General features: G+C 39.9%; 1 protein-coding gene across 1 annotated transcript in view; it reads left to right on the top strand.

Annotated features, from left to right (window-relative positions):
- The window catches only part of LOC117506762 (guanine nucleotide-binding protein G(i) subunit alpha-2), a 243,715-nt gene that overhangs the window by 220,627 nt on the left and 6,590 nt on the right, over positions 1–16,498 (top strand). The window contains exons 6-8 of the mRNA XM_034166349.1: positions 15,234–15,363; positions 15,779–15,932; positions 16,024–16,216. Of these exons, the coding sequence (XP_034022240.1) occupies positions 15,234–15,363; positions 15,779–15,932; positions 16,024–16,214 (475 nt within the window). The 3' untranslated portion in view covers positions 16,215–16,216. The remainder of the gene's footprint in view (positions 1–15,233; positions 15,364–15,778; positions 15,933–16,023; positions 16,217–16,498) is intronic.

The raw sequence follows: 16,498 nt of genomic DNA, 5'->3' as shown, positions 1-16,498 counted from the left end.
TGATGATATGGGGCTGCATGTCAGGTAAAGGCACTGGGGAGATGGCTGTCATTAGATCATCAATAAATGCACAAGTTTACGTTGATATTTTGGACACTTTTCTTATCCCATCAATTGAAAGGATGTTTGGGGATGATGAAATCATTTTTCAAGATGATAATGCATCTTGCCATAGAGCAAAAACTGTGACAACATTCCTTGCAAAAAGACACATAGGGTCAATGTCATGGCCTGCAAATAGTCCGGATCTTAATCCAATTGAAAATCTTTGGTGGAAGTTGAAGAAAATGGTCCATGACAAGGCTCCAACCTGCAAAGCTGATCTGGCAACAGCAGTCAGAGAAAGTTGGAGCCAGATTGATGAAGAGTACTGTTTGTCACTCATTAAGTCCATGCCTCAGAGACTGCAAGCTGTTAGCCAGAGGTGGTGCAACAAAATACTAGTGATGTGTTGGAGCGTTCTTTTGTTTTTCATGATTCCATAATTTTTTCCTCAGAATTGAGTGATTCCATATTTTTTTCCCTCTGCTTGGTTTAAAAAAGTACCCGTTACTGACTGTCACAATTTCTTTTCCTGATTTCTTATAGTGTTTCTTAAAGCCATAAAGTTGCCATTTGAAATGACTAGTTTTGTGTCATGTCTGTGATCTGCTTTTATTCTACAAAATTAAACAACTGAATGAACATCCTCCGTGGCCGGTGATTCCATAATTTTTGCCAGGGGTTGTATATAGTGCAGCAGATAAGAGAATTTTTAGAGTGGAAACCTGCAAATGGTGATACAAGCATCAAATTCAGCACAAATAATCCATAGACTTTAACGCTTTTGAAAAAACTGATTGGCCACTTGAATTTTCAATAGGCAGCCAGGTAGGGGTCAATTAAAGAATTACACAGGGGGTCTAAATCAGGGGTGGGCAAACTGATTAATATCACTTTGAGCAGATGGAATCAGTTAATCAGTAAAATCACCTGGTGGAGTCAGTGGCTACAAAGAAAACCTGCACCCTCTTGGCCCTTTCTGGAACATTTTGCCCACCCCTGGTCTAAATTAAAAGATGCTCCAATCATATAGAAAACAACACATTATTTGCCTGATCAAAAAGATTCAAAAAAGGTATAGTTTGGAATATCTGTGACTGAATGTTATGGAGTTATGAGGTAAAAGCAGCAAGAATGGTGACAAAGGTCAGTTTCAGTTTGTACAGGGGTCAAAAGTTAAAGTTGCTCCATTAATTTTGCTCCAGCTGTATTTGTGCTGAATTTGATGCTTGTATCATCATTTGAAGGATTGTTTCAGTTATCTGCTGCATTAATAAGCCAACACAGCATGAACCAGCTGCTGTCTGTTAGTTTAAACGTGTATATAAGCCAACCCAAATTAAAGGAGAAATGCTGCTTTTAACAATGTGGACGTCATTTCTGACATAAAATATGGTAGTTTTCTCACCAGTATAAGTTTGGTGTGATTAGAAGTCCATAGGTCAAATAACATGTTAAGTTCAAATCTGAAGCAAAATTTTTCTTCTTCTACTAAGGTGGATTAGAACTTTTTGTGGTACACAGTACCAACTACGGTCTTGCAACCAGACGTGTGGTGCCGTGACATGTCAGCCATTTGTGTCCAGTCAGATTTCAGGGGAGTCCAGTGAAACCCCGGCCTCCGCTCTAGCTCCACCCATGCCAGGAAGTGTTGGACATTTGAACATTTCCTGTTTCACTGTGACTGATAAATTGGCACATCCTCTTTGAGTGTTAGCTTGCCACTGAGTTCCCGCGAGATTCCATGGGATCTCGTCTGCCAATCCAGGAAGTGTTTGAAATTTGAACATTTCCTGTTTTACTGTGGATTTGAAAATTGGTACTCCCTGTTTAGGACGCCCTGTACCATGAGTGAGCTTCGCGCCGCTGCATGGCGCTTCGCTCATATTATATTTTTTTAATCTTCAACTTTTGTCATGACTTAATTTCTACAAAGATAATTTGTGTTTTTCAGCTCAGGTACTTTGAGACTTGATTTGTGTTTTGTGAGTGTCCTGACTAGGGATATGCAAATCAGTATGAATGTTTTTGTTGTAACTATTCTCAGTGGGCGATTTGACAGATTTGATGAGAATTCATCACTGCATCCATTTACTCAATAGCGTACCTACTGATTGGACTTGAATGGCCAGGGCTCAAACCCCGAGTACACCTATGGATTCAAAGTCACTTTGAGTAAAACATTGAATGACAAGGGCCCTGTCTTGACTGCCTATAGCGCATTACATCTGTGGTGTGCCCAGTTCCATCTTGCTATTTAGAGGGTGTGCAAAGGTGAAGGATGCAAAAAGGCTTTTATTTAGTCACCTAATTTGTTGTGGGTGTGCACTGCTATTCAGAGGGCAAATACAAGTGACAGATTTCCTGGTTAGTTAATGGCTTTGCACTAATCACAGTGCAGAAGTAAGTAAAGTAAGTTGGCTGCTGTCTTGTTTTGCACTCAGGGCTTCCACAGCAGATCTGCATGTTGAATTGGCACGTTTTACACTGGATGCCCTTCCTGATGCAACTCCATATTATATGGAAAAATATGGTAGGGGTGGGGTTTGAACTGTGAACCTTCCACACTGAAACTAACCGCACTAGTTTCAGGCCACCACTCCTGCTAAAGTAACAGCCACCAAAGCTCCCTGAGGTGAAGCAGTTTGGTGAAGTTTTGTGGTGTGTATGTGCATTGTGAACCTGCCTGTGTAAATTCAACTTTAAAGTTAGAGGGCCACCCACATTTCACTAAAGAGACAAAATTAAGTTTCTCCAGAAATTCCAGCATCATAATGTTGGTTTATTTTAAACGCCTTGTAAAATTACAGTTCATTTTAATCAAGAGAACATATTTATCTGGGGGGGGGGGGGGGGATTCCATAATGAATATTTTTTCTTTTTAACGTCGTCTGCAGGAGGACGTGTGTGTGCATGCATTAGGTTTTGAAAAGACCAGACATTACCTTGATGTGATGCGTGTCACTGACGTCTGGAAAATGTTTTGTAAATCACTCCAGAGGTGTTTTCAGGTTACAAAAACAGTAATTTTTCATTTTAGAAGTTTATTTATCACTAGCTTTTACATAATGGTTAGTTTTAGTGCATTGATGAAGTTATATTATTCATGCACATTTCTTTGGTATTTGTTGTTATGAGTATATATACAGTGGGGTAAAAAGTATTTAGTCAGTCCCTGATTGTGCAAGTTCTCCTACTTAGAAAGATGAGAGAGGTCTGTAATTTTCAACATAGGTACACTTCAATGATGAGAGACAAACTGAGAAAAAAAAAATCCCCCCCAAAAATTGTAATAATTTACAAATACATTTTTTTTTAAATCCTACAATGTGATTTATGGATTTTTTTTTCCCTCATTTTGTCTTTCACAGTTGAAGTGTACCTATGATGAAAATTACAGACCTCTCTCATCTTTCTAAGTAGGAGAACCTTTTATTAATTTTTTCTCGGAAACAAAAATTTTTATCATATTGGTAATGTCATGGGTGGTGGCTTGGTTTCAGTGCAGAAGGTTCCGGGTTCAAATCCCACCCCTGGCACATTTCTCCGTGTAATGTGGAGTTGCGTTAGGAAGGGCATCCGGCGTAAAACCTGTGCCAGTTCAACGTGCAGATCCACCTTGGATTTGCTGTGGCGACCCCGAGTGCAAACAAGGGAGCAGCCGAAGGGACTTACTGGTAATGTCATATTACGATTCCCCTACTTAAAGGCTAATAAATAAAATTATAGTGGGATCAGTTCAAATCCTTTTCATGCCTTAAATCTTAAAAAGCTCAGTGGCCCTATAACTTTAAACTAGGCTTTTGGTGGGCCATGGCCCAGTCACTTTCTGCTGCTTCACAATAACAGTGCCTTACCACATTGTTATTTCTACCTGGTTCTTTTATGTAAAATTCTGCCCCTTGCCAAAAACCAAACCATTGTATTCCTCATTTTGCGTTTATTCAAGGTCACGTTAGAAATCAGGCTTGGGACCCTCATAGACAGTGTCCATCTTGTGAAAAGCCCCTAAAATGAGTCATACAACACCTTTTATACCTTGTGGGTGTTAACATGGGTGTAGTTTAGTCTCACATTTCTAATGTTACTGGCTCTCATTAACGGGGTGGTCTCCCCTGGACACATGATAGAGTAAAACTTAACATATTTATCAGAACTTCCAAACAGGTAACACAAATACTTAATAGTTAACATAAAACAAAGAATTAGCACAGATATTATCTAACACCTCACCTGATTTCAAGACGAACAGGCTTCTGTGCATTTGTGGTTTAAATAAACTTGAGCACTGACCATGAAAATGAAAACTGCATTGGCTGAACACTAGTAATGACACACTCTTATAAGTGCAACCACAATTTCACAATGACACCATTAACTTCCACTCAAGATGCCAACCTGCACAATGGAAGCAATTTGGGGTGGTGTCTTCCACCCCCGTGCAAAGCAGCATACAGTACGCAGGCACCAACCTGCACAATGACAGCAAACAGGTGCAATAGCTTCTACACAGTGCACAGCAGTACCCACTGCTGCACACTACATAAAGTGCACAACACAAAGTGCACATCAGTCAAAGTTTATTTATGTAGCCCTTTCCACAGCCCAGAGGGTGGACAGAGTGCTTTACGGTTAGATAAAAACACAGAGAATAACTTAAAACCATAAGACAATAAACAAATTTAAAACAGACACATCAATAAAAATATATGTCCAAAAATTTTTGCAGTTAAGAACTAAATAACATGTCAGAGCACTGCTGGTTGTGCAAAAGCCATTCTAAAAAGGAAGTTTTTTAATTTAGATTAAAAAGACCCAGGTCATTGATGGTGCAGATCTTGTGGGGGAGCTTGTTCCACAGTCTGAGTGCGGCACAGAAAATCCTGGTCTCCCCAGTGGCAGTATCTGGACCTTGGAACCTCTACTGCACACTGGTTAGCCGATCTCAAAACTCTGTTTTGGTCCTGATGTGTCAGGAGGTCGGCTAAGTATGGTGGGGCAAAAACCATTCAGAGCTTTAAAAACAAACGTAAGAATGTTAAAAATGATTCTGGCCCGAACTGCAGGGCAATGCAGAGCATACAGGACTGGGATGATATGGTCATGTCTGCGTGTGTCAGTTAATAGATGTGCTGCAGCATTTGGGACCAGTTGAAGATGAATAAGGGAAGACTGGAAGACTCCAACATAAAGTCCATTGCAATAGTTCAGCCGAGAACTAATAAAATCATGAATGGCTTTTTCCAGATCTGCATGATTTGAAAACGGCTTCACCTTCGCTAAAAGCAATAGTTGATAAAAGCTGAACTTTACCACAGTGTCAATTTGTTTGTCGAAGTTAAAACCACTGTCAAACATCACCCCAAGATTTCTGTCAGTGGGTTTAACAGACAATCCCCCAGCGTCCATTATCTGTGAGTCGCCAAACAGAACACACTCAGTCTTGTCCTCATGTAGGTGTAGGAAATTCAAAGACAACCATTATTTTATTTCTGCAACACAGCTGGCCAGGCTGTACCCAGTGACCACGTCAGTTTGTTCCAACAGGAGGTAGATTTGAATGTCGTCTGCATAGCAGTGGAACAACATATTATAATTTGCACAACCTGGTGTCACAGCAAGTCCTGATTCAGCAGCACGAAATATACATTAATCTATTGGTTCGTGATATTGTGACAAAAAGCACCTCATTTTCATCACGGCAGCACAAATTCATTCTCATTCATTCCGTGATGGCTGCATGAAATTAAAAGTGAAGCGGGGGGTCGGGGTGGTTATGGTTTTGGTGGGGCCAAGGAGTAAGATTAGGTTATGGTTAAGGTTAGGGTTGGGGGTGGGAGTAGGGTTAGGAATAGTGAGTTAGTTATAAAAAGCTCTGTCATGAAAATTTGACTCATTTCGTCACGGGAGCAAGAAAAAAAAAACGTGAGACTGGGCTGGGTTTGCAATGATTGATCCAAGTGGCAACATGCACAGGGAAAAGAGAGTGGGGCCAAGGATTGAGCCTTGTGGAACACCACAAGCAAGAGAAGCACTTGAAGAGGACAGGTCACCAATTATTACAGAAAAACGCCGATCAGAAAGATATGATGTCACCCACTTCAGAACAATGCCATTAAGTCCAACATGTTCTTTTAGATGGGACAGGAGGACTGAGTGGTGAACTGTATCGAAGGCAGCTGTCAGGTCCAGGAGCACTAAAACCATGGCGCGCTTAGCATCTACTGACAATGCAACATCATTGTGCACTTTGACCCGATTCAGTGCTGTGACAGGTTCTGAAGCCTGAATTTGAAAATTTTCAAAAACAGTATTATTTTCTAAAAATTATTGTAACTGTATAAAAACTTTTTCTAAAACCTTGGACAGAAAGGGCAAGTGAGAAACAGGTCTAAAATGCGATAAAATAGAGGGATCAAGCTGTGTTTTTTTTTTAAGTAGTGGACAAACCACAGCATGTTTAAAAGCAACTGGCACAGGTCCAGTGGTGAGGCAAGAATTTATAAAACACACTAAAAAGGGCCCCAGAACATTAAAAACCTCTATCAATAACTTAGTTGGGACAATATCAAAAGGTCAGTTAGGGTTCAACAGCCTGGTCAGCACAGACACTGTTGCTGGCGTTTTCTTATACTGTCAACTTTTTCAGTAAAGAAATGAAGAAAGTCCTCACAAGTACTGACAGCATCAGCCAGAACACATGTGGATGGGTTAACAGCTAAATTAATAGTGTTAAAAAGATTTCGGTGGCGATGACTGTTGCTCCGGATCAGAATAGCCAGATACTGACATTTTGCCTCCCTCATCACCCGCTGAAAATCAGTGAGACAGTCTCTCAGTAATTCCCCGTATACATTTGGTTTGTACTTCTTCCAACGTCTTTCAGCTTGTCGGCACTGCTGCCTGAGGGCACGGACAGCGTCATTAAGCCAGGGATCGGCATCGCATCACTAAGTGTAGCTCACAGTACAGAGCAAAGCATAGCACAAGGTATAGTGCACAGCTCACAGAGCAAAATGAAATGCACTGGTGCAACCTGCACATTTGGGAGGAATTTGGGGTTCTATTTTCCACCCAGCACAACTGTGTGGTGCACTGTGCACTGTTTTTGGATTTAAAAAAAAAAAAAAAAAGCATCTCCAAATCCACAGGATGAAATGTAATTCAGAGATTCATGTGATCACTTGCAGCTAAAACTCACAGCCATTTGGACTTCACTCCACACAGTTTGCTCATCCTTGATCCAGATTGTCACTTAATGCAGCCTGAGTTGATGGAGCATCACAGATTACATGCAGGTTGCACAACTGGGGCCTAAATATTTCAATGATAGTTCTCAGTTGAGCCATGGATCAGCTCTGTGTCAGCCTGAGGGTGTGCAAAATGTCACTTACTGTGAATCTTTTACACAGTGTAAAGGTATGATTTGGCCCTCTTCCAATCCCAGCTAGGTATTGATATATTTTTGTACAGATGCATTTGAAACATATTGGGCCTAATTTACTAAAGGTTTCTATGCGTGAAAATCTATGCAAACACTATTGCACTTGCAAATACACCTGCATACTGAGTTACTAACAGTACACAACAAAGATTACGTCTGTCAAATGCTCACAGTAGTGCACATTGTCAATTTAGTGTGTTTACCTTGATGAATATGCAGTTTGGGGTTTGTCCACATGAGTGTGCAAAATTCTGGGAAGGAACATGCAAATTGTTGAGTTTTGCACATGCAACATGATTTATCAAGATCAAAAAGAAATTTTGCCGGTGCTGATTGTGTCTTTATTTTGTGAATTTGAAAAGTTGGCATTAATTCATTGCACTTGACAGATTGCAGTAAGAGCAACATAGAGGCTGCTGCCTCCACGTACACAGAATAATGACAAATGATTAATTGTAATTGTTGGACATATTTTAAAAAAAATTTTAACGGTTTCTTAAATAAATGCCTCCATGTGTATCAGGTGGACCAGAGCACATTTTGGTGAAACTCATAATAATTATAGTTATTATGCGTTCTGCTGTGTGTGTGTTTTACTGTGCACATCCATAATAAATCAATACAATATTTTACTATTTGAGTACAAAGGCGTCTTCCATGTATATTTGAGGTGCCTTGTGCAGGTTTTGAGTGTTGCATCACCAGTTAGACACCTTCATGATGAAGTGGTATAGAGAAGGTTTCTATAAAAAAAAAAGAAAGAAAAGAAAACACTTGAAAGTTCAGCTAGAATTTGCCAGAAGGCACATTGGAGATTCAAGCATAGAATTGATGTTTTGTTGAAAGAAAATTATTCTCTGTGCAACTCCACTATGAAGGCAGGAGTGGTGATACAAAATGCAAATCTTGCACTATGCACAATCTCTTCAGTCACAGCCATAGAAGTCTATAACTTCTTCAGGGTTGTCCTGGTGTCTTGGTGGCTTTCCTCACTCTTCACCTTCTTATACAGTCATCCAGTTTTGAGAACTATCTACTCCACACAGATTTACCATAGAGTGCCATACTGTTTGTATTTCTTCATAATTCATGTAAATAATGTCCAAGACCTAGTCAGTGTCTTGGGAATGTTCACGTATTCATCCCGACTTGTTCGAAGAAAACTGTATATAAAAGTGATGGTTTACATGTGCTATACTAAAAGGGGGCACTTACTTATTCACACCACCATTTTGGGTTTTAGATTTTTTAAATCATTTATATCAAACTGTAGAGATTTTCTTTCACTGTGAGTTTAAAGAGAATGATTTTGGAAATTCTAATATACAAGGCCTGAATTTTTGTTTTGTTTTTTGATGTCCTAATAAACATTCAACATGTAAAGGGTCAAGGGGGCAAACACTTTTTTCACTCACATCGGACAGAATGTCCCACCCCATCGTAATGTATTTCCATTTATTTCCAGTCTGGAGGTGTCCAGTAACAGAGGTACAAAATGCAGTTCACTCACCGATGCACTGGCACTCACCAATTCGAAGAAAATGGGTACCGTATTTCCTTGATTAAAAGACCGGCCTTTTTTTTTTTTCAAACTGTGCTTAGACCCGGCTTTTGTACTAGCTTGGGCCCCGTGTTCGCAGGGTGCAGGGCTTCTCTGTGTTCTCTGGTGAATAAAAAGTCTGCTGGTCACGGAGCTTTTTCTTGTTGTGCACCTGCGCTGTGAACTGATCTCCCAGTGCATATACGACAGTCGGATATTGTGGAGACTTTTAAATCCAGACTAAAGACTCATTTGTTCTCCTTGTTTTACCACTAGTATATTGTGTTATGTGTTTTTATTCTTGTACCTTTTTTATGCTTTTGCTTTTATTATGTTTTTAATCGTTGAATTCATTTTGTTCTGTTTTCTTCTGTGTTGTGTTGTGTGAAGCACCTTGAGGCTATTTTATCGTGAGTTGGCGCTATACAAATGAATAAAATTTGAATTAGAATTTAGACCCAGCACCTAAATGAGGCAGAGTGTAATTCAAGGCCAGTGATTATTAACAAAATGCTGCTTTGTGCCTGCACTGTAATATGGTGTTAAGTTTCATGCATATCCCTGGGTGTGACGAACCAAACCGCTTTAGATCAGAGCTCCTCTGTGTGACTGCGAACATGTGCACCTGCTAAATCAGAGAAAACAGAGGACTTTAATTTGTCACTTTTACGTTTTCACACCTTCCTCTCCCATCATATTTTAATAGTTTTAGCAGTGTGCCCGATGATTACATTTCGATCATGGATCAAATACATTTGGCAGAAAAGTCCACAAATATGAACAACTTCACAGGGACAGAGCAGGCTGTACTTTCTGCGGAGGTTGCAGTCCGTTAACGTCTGCAGGAAACACCTGTGGATGTTCTACCAGTCCGTAGTAACCAACGTCCTCTTTTACAATGTGGTGTGCTGGGGAGCAGCACATTCAAGAAGGACACATCCTGGCTGGACAAACTGATCAGGCGGGCTGGCTCAGTGGTTGGCATGAACCTGGATACTCTGGTGATGCTGGCAGAGAAGAGAACACTGGGCATTATGGACAATGCCAGTCAACCTCTGCAGCAACCAGAGGAGCCTCATATATATCTTTTAATGTTGAATAATGCACTAATTCTGAGGTTTTGTAACAGACAGGCAGATCGCAAAGGATTCTGGGTAAAAGTGCCTCTGCTAAACACTGATTGGTTCAGTCATTCATTATGTAAACCAACACGTTAATGTGACGTGTGGAAATGGAGGAAATTGTACATACCGTATCATTGGTTTGGAGATTGATGATTGTTTTATACGTATAACGGATTTTCTCCATTTTATACATATAACAGATTTTGATTATAACGGACAAAATTCACTGGTCCACCTGAATCCATTATATGTGAGTTTTACTGTATATATTAAAGAATGGAAATGTTCCTAAAGTTTCATTATCAAACCTTTATGGCAAAGAAATATAATTGAGGTTTGATGTTTTCTAGTTTAAACATGAACCTTATTATAAATAACTGTAAATATAACCAACAACCAGCCAGTGTACCTACAGTGAGGCAAATACGTATTTGATTCATTGTCGCTTTTGGAAATTTTCCCACCTACAAAGAATGGAGAGGTCTATAATTTTATCGTAGGTACAGTGGGGTAAAAAAGTATTTAGTCAGTCCCTGATTGTGCAAGTTCTCCTACTTAGAAAGATGAGAGAGGTCTGTAATTTTCATCATAGGTACACTTCAACTGTTAGAGACAAAATGAGAAAAAAAAAATCCAGGAAATCACATTGTAGGATTCTTAAAAAATTATTTGTAAATTATGGTGGAAAATAAGTATTTGATCACCCACAAACAAGCAAGATTTCTGGCTCTCACAGACCTGTAACTTCTTCTTTAAGAAGGTCTTCTGTCCTCCACCTGTTACCTGTATTAACTTTTTTACCCCACTGTACACCTCAATTGTGAGACAGAATCTAAAAACAAAATTCAGAAAATCACATTGTGTGATTTTTAAATAATTAATTTGCATTTTATGGCATGAAATAAGTATTTGATACAACAGAAAAACAGACCTTAATATTTGATACAGAAACCTTTGTTGGCAATTACAGAGGTCAGATCTTTCCTGTAGTTCTTGATCAAGTTTTCTCACACTGCATCAGGATTTTGGTCCACTCCTCCATACAGATCATCTCCAGAGCTTACAGGTTTTGAGTTTCAGCTTCCTCCAAAGATTTTCTATTGAGTTCAGGACCAGAGACTGGCCAGGCCACTCCAGGACTGTGAAATGCTTCTTACGGAGCCACTCTGTAGTTGTTCTGGCTGTGTGCTTGGGGTCATTGTCATGCTGAAGACCCAGCCATGACCCATCTTCAATGCTTTTACTGAAGGAAGGAGGTTGTTTGCCAAAATCTCAGGATACATAACCCCATCCATCCTCCCTTCAATACAGTGCAGTCATCCTGTCCCCTTTGCCGAAAAGCACCCCCTCCTCTGGATCAGCCAAATGGTCACTGGCAAACTTCAAACAGGCCTGGACATGTGCTGGCATGAGCAGGGGGACCTTGTGTGCCCTGCAGGATTTTAAACCATGATGGCGTAGTGTGTCAATAATGTAGTCTTTGTGACTGTGGTCCCAGCTCTCTTCAGGTCATTGACCAGGTCCCATGTAATTCTGGGCTTTCTCTGAATCATCCTTAACCCACAAGGTGAGATCCCCAGACCGAGAAAGATTGACAGTCATCTTGTGTTTCTTCCATTTTCTAATAATTTCACCAACAGTTGTCTTCTCACCAAGCTGCTTGCCTGTTGTCGTGTAGTCCATTCCAGCCTCGTGCAGGTCTACAATTTTGTACCTGGTGCCCTTAGACAGCTCTTTGTTCTTGGATATGGTGGACAGGTTGGAGTGTGATTGATTGAGTGTGTGAACAGGTGTCTTTTATACAGGTAACAAGTTCAAACAGGTGCAGTTAATACAGGTAAAAAGTGCAGAATAAGAGGGCTTCTTAAAGAAAATTAACAGGTCTGTGAGAACCAGAATTCTTCCTGGTTGGTTAAGCCCCTTTCATACTGGGCTTGCATACAGTTGCATTGTGATCCATATGGAGTACGCTGGAAAATTGCGCAGCTTTTGGCGTAGTCCCTGTTAGGGCTGCAACAAACGATTATTTGGATCATCGATAAATCTGATGGGGTTTCGACACGATTAATCGGATTAGCGGGGAATTTTTTTAAAATGTGCCAGGGAAACAATTTTTCTCTCCTTCCATCACTTTATTTAACAACAGAACATTATTTGAAAACTTAAAATACTTGAAAATCAACAAATCGTCAAATGTTCCTTGGCTGTTGAAATATAAAACAATTAAGAATTAAACAGTTTATAATAAAGAACAAAAACAATTATTTCAAATGACATTGCGTTATCAAAGTGCTGAGTTGCCATAAAACAACATTGAAACATATAAATGTTATAAAATATATGGTGAAAAAAGAGGTATTTTTGTTGCTGCAAATGAGCAATTAGCATCACCAGTTAACCAGAAAACCTAAATCAAAAACTGTAGCCTGACTCATTATATGTGCAACATTCTCTGTATAACTTGTAAACTATGTGGTCATTTCACAATGACAGACTCATGTCTTTTTCTCTATAATTGTATTGTAGCATTATTAGTTATTATTACTTATTATTATTGTTGTTATTATTATTAATATATAAATAAAAATAAATTTTAAAATATTATAATTTGTAATACATTTGACTCTTTTACGACAGCAAACGCTGAGCCATTAATTATTATACAGAAAACAAATGCACAAACATGCTGAAATGCCGGCAGCTTAATGCTAACTTTAACATTGAAAACACCATAGACATGCGTTAGCATCAGCATTTGCATAAAATACATCTGTCAACTATTTCAGAAGACCATAACAGGTCAGTTTAACATAAAAAGGTAAATATTCCTCACAGACATATGCTCTTTAGGGTTTTAGTGGAGAAAAATTAAGATAAAGCGAAATAAAACAAATGAAACCAACGAAGCAGCAGTTCGAAGCACTCCTTCATTGGTTCAAGATTCAAAGCAAAGCTCGGTTGATTATGTGGAAGAAACAAAACATTTGCGGTAAAACAAAGTTATTTAGCTACTAATCGATGACTAAATTAGTTGACAACTATTTTAATAATCGATTTTAATCGCTTAACTCGATTAGTTGTTTCAGCTCTAGTCCCTGTGTAGGCTGGTGTGTGTTTACGTGTGGTTGCGTTCCTAGTCTTGCTTTCAGTTGCCATGTATGTAGCCCTCGCTGCTATATTTTCTATCCACTCCTGCCTACTTTTATTTGACAGTATGGAAATGCGCTCCGTTCTCAAAATGGTACATGAACGGCACTCACGTTGCACGCAGGGAGAGAGAGCGAGAGAGAGAGGGAGAGAGAGAAACCTTGTGCGTTTTGGGAGCGAGAGTTTGGTTCCATACAGACTGACGCAATGGATTTGATACATTGGAAAAAGTCAGAAGACATTATTTCCAGGAGTTAATGGACTTTATTAAAGTGCAACAATCGTGAGAGAACTTAGAAGGTGAAAGTACCTAGAGCGGCCACTGGCAACCACGCGCCCGTTCCATGCATGTGAATTGTACATAGAGATGTCCCCTTGCTGGCCATCCATCCGTGAGGAGTTTAACCTGGACATGAAAATGTCCTCCTGCTGGCGATTTGTCCATGAGCAGGAGTTAATGGACTTCACTTAACTTGCTGCAATTGTGAGAGAACTGGAGGAGGCGAAAAAGCAAAGCAAAGGACACCAACTGCATGTGGCGGTTGCGCATGATCCGCCGTGAAAAGTGGACTGTGGACATGTCCTCCCACTGGAGATCTGTCCATGAGGAGTAGACGTGGACATGTCCTCTGAATGTGGAAGCTTGGCTCACATCTTATTCCATGGTTTTGAAGCTTCACTGCCAGCAAAGTCGAGTGGGATGAATAAAATCTATCAATCCATGTATGTACTGATGAAAGGATTTTTCGCCCTGGCGTTGGGTTGAGTAGAATTGCGGAGGCTTGGTGTATAGTGCGCAGTGTTGTGTAGATTTACATACAGTAGTGGAGTGTTGTATAGACTTGGTTAAAAACTGTACTTTCTGCATCAAGTGCTCTACACTGACAAATTAAATTTTTTGCATCCACCTCGTGTAGCCCTCAGCATACTGCTGCGTAGGGAGCAAAAACTGGGCATAGAGCTGCTTAAACGGCATAGAGTTGGTTAACTCAATGTAGTCAGCAATACACAACTGTACATTGCGCAGTAAGCAACTCTGCATTGGCACCGGTGTGAAAGGGGCTTAAGTGTTCAAATACTTATTTCATGCAATAAAGTGCAAATTAATTATTTTAAAAAATCCTACAATGTGATTTTCTGATTTTTTTTTCTTTTTCTTTGTAGATTCTCTCTCTCACAGTTGAAGTGTACCTATGATAAAAATGACAGACCCTCAATTCTTTGTAGGTGGGAAAACTTGCAAAATCGGCAGTGGATCAAATGCTTATTTGCCTCATTGTATTTTGGCCACACCTTTTCTCTTGTTGCTGTAAAATGGCCATTCTCATTAATACTTCATGGTAGCTGGTCTCTTGTAGCTAATGTGACCAAGGGGTGATGGGGTCCCACTGGAAACAATATTGTCAGCACACCCTCTGCTGGACACACTACGTAATGGCACCATTTTCAAAAGCTTAAGGTTTTTTTTTTCGTTTGTTTTTTTTTGGCATTCAATCATTCTGTAAAACAAAGTTTTCATATTGGCCAGAACAATGCTGATACCGATATGTTGGTGACTGGTGCATATTGATATTAAATCATCGTCAACATTATTGGCCAACTGATAAATCGTTCAGACTCCATTCTTAATCCTAAAATAAGTAACAAGTAAAACAGTAGAGATCCCGTCAATGATGTCTGTTAATCCATTAAAAAGATTAGTGTTTGCTGGAAGTGATGGTGGTCTGACAGACGGTGATCTCTGACTGATACGTTGACATTTCTTCACTATTTTTGTTCTCAAAGCTCTTGAAAAATTCATGCACATCCAGGGATTGAAGGGCATCCTGACTGTCTGCTTCCTTGTCCACCATTTTCTTCCTATAGTGTGCTCGATTCTCTGCTCTGACAGCGCGTGCACACACTCACATCCTTCTTTGCTTCATTTGCCCTTCAGAATGTTTGATGTGGGAGGTCAGCGCTCCGAGAGGAAGAAGTGGATCCACTGTTTCGAAGGAGTCACAGCCATTATTTTTTGTGTTGCACTCAGTGCTTACGACCTGGTTCTGGCTGAGGATGAGGAAATGGTAAGTTTGAAGTAAAAACATCTCCATCTTCATCTGCATGAATGGTGAAAGTTTAATGTGGCTCTTTGAGAATGTGGAACTTTACATTAGACGTAATCACAAGGTGACTGTCTCCCATTATTTTGATTTACTCAGGTGGTAAAAATTGGCTCAATGGACTTAAATGATCCACTTGCAGTGCAAACCAACAGAACATTATTATGTCATAAAAATCAAACTCAGTAAATTTTCAAGTGAATTGAACCATTTGACCCCAGTTTCTTGAAGCACTTTTGAATTTCAAAGAAGTACTTTGGACAGGCCTGCTGTCCTCTGCAGGAGTGATTTCTTACATTTCAATGATGAGACATCACCGCCCCCTGGTGGCAGGTCTGCTGTGTTGTCCACAGCCATAATCAAATATGCTTCTGTCCAGAACCGGATGCACGAGAGCATGAAGCTGTTTGACTCCATCTGCAACAACAAGTGGTTTACCGAGACCTCCATCATCCTGTTCCTCAACAAGAAGGATCTGTTTGAGGAGAAGATCAGCCGCAGCCCTCTCACCATCTGCTTCCCAGAGTACACAGGTACATGCCGCTTCAGAACATCCACCACTGAACCACAATAAGGTTTCTAAATAAGAACTTGTCCTAGTCTATCCATGATATTGCTTCTCAGGAGCCAACAAGTTCGATGAAGCAGCCAGCTACATCCAGACCAAGTTTGAGGACCTGAACAAGAAAAAGGACACCAAGGAGATCTACACACACTTTACCTGTGCCACTGACACCAAGAACGTGCAGTTTGTCTTTGACGCTGTCACTGACGTCATTATTAAAAACAACCTGAAAGACTGTGGTCTTTTCTGAAGGTACGCTAGAGTGACAACAAGGGGTGGTGGAAATGTTAAGTCATCAAAATGATCAAACTTTATCAAACTAATTTTAAGATTATTTGGTACATTATTTGTGGAGGACTAGCATTATGGTGCATGGTTTATATACTGCAGTCAGTCAAGTAAACACAATCCCAATTGTGGATAGTTTTATAATTTTAATGACAAAAACAATCCTGTTGCTCAAAATACAGCAGTATCCGTGAAGGGCTATTTACATGAGCTCATTTATTACACGTTTTCACAATTAATAAAACT

This window comes from Thalassophryne amazonica, chromosome 3 (genome assembly GCF_902500255.1).
Source record: "Thalassophryne amazonica chromosome 3, fThaAma1.1, whole genome shotgun sequence".
In the NCBI taxonomy this organism is placed as follows: Eukaryota; Metazoa; Chordata; class Actinopteri; order Batrachoidiformes; family Batrachoididae; genus Thalassophryne; species Thalassophryne amazonica.
Note: the sequence above shows the minus strand (reverse complement) of the source record. Positions and strands in the feature narration are given on the sequence as shown.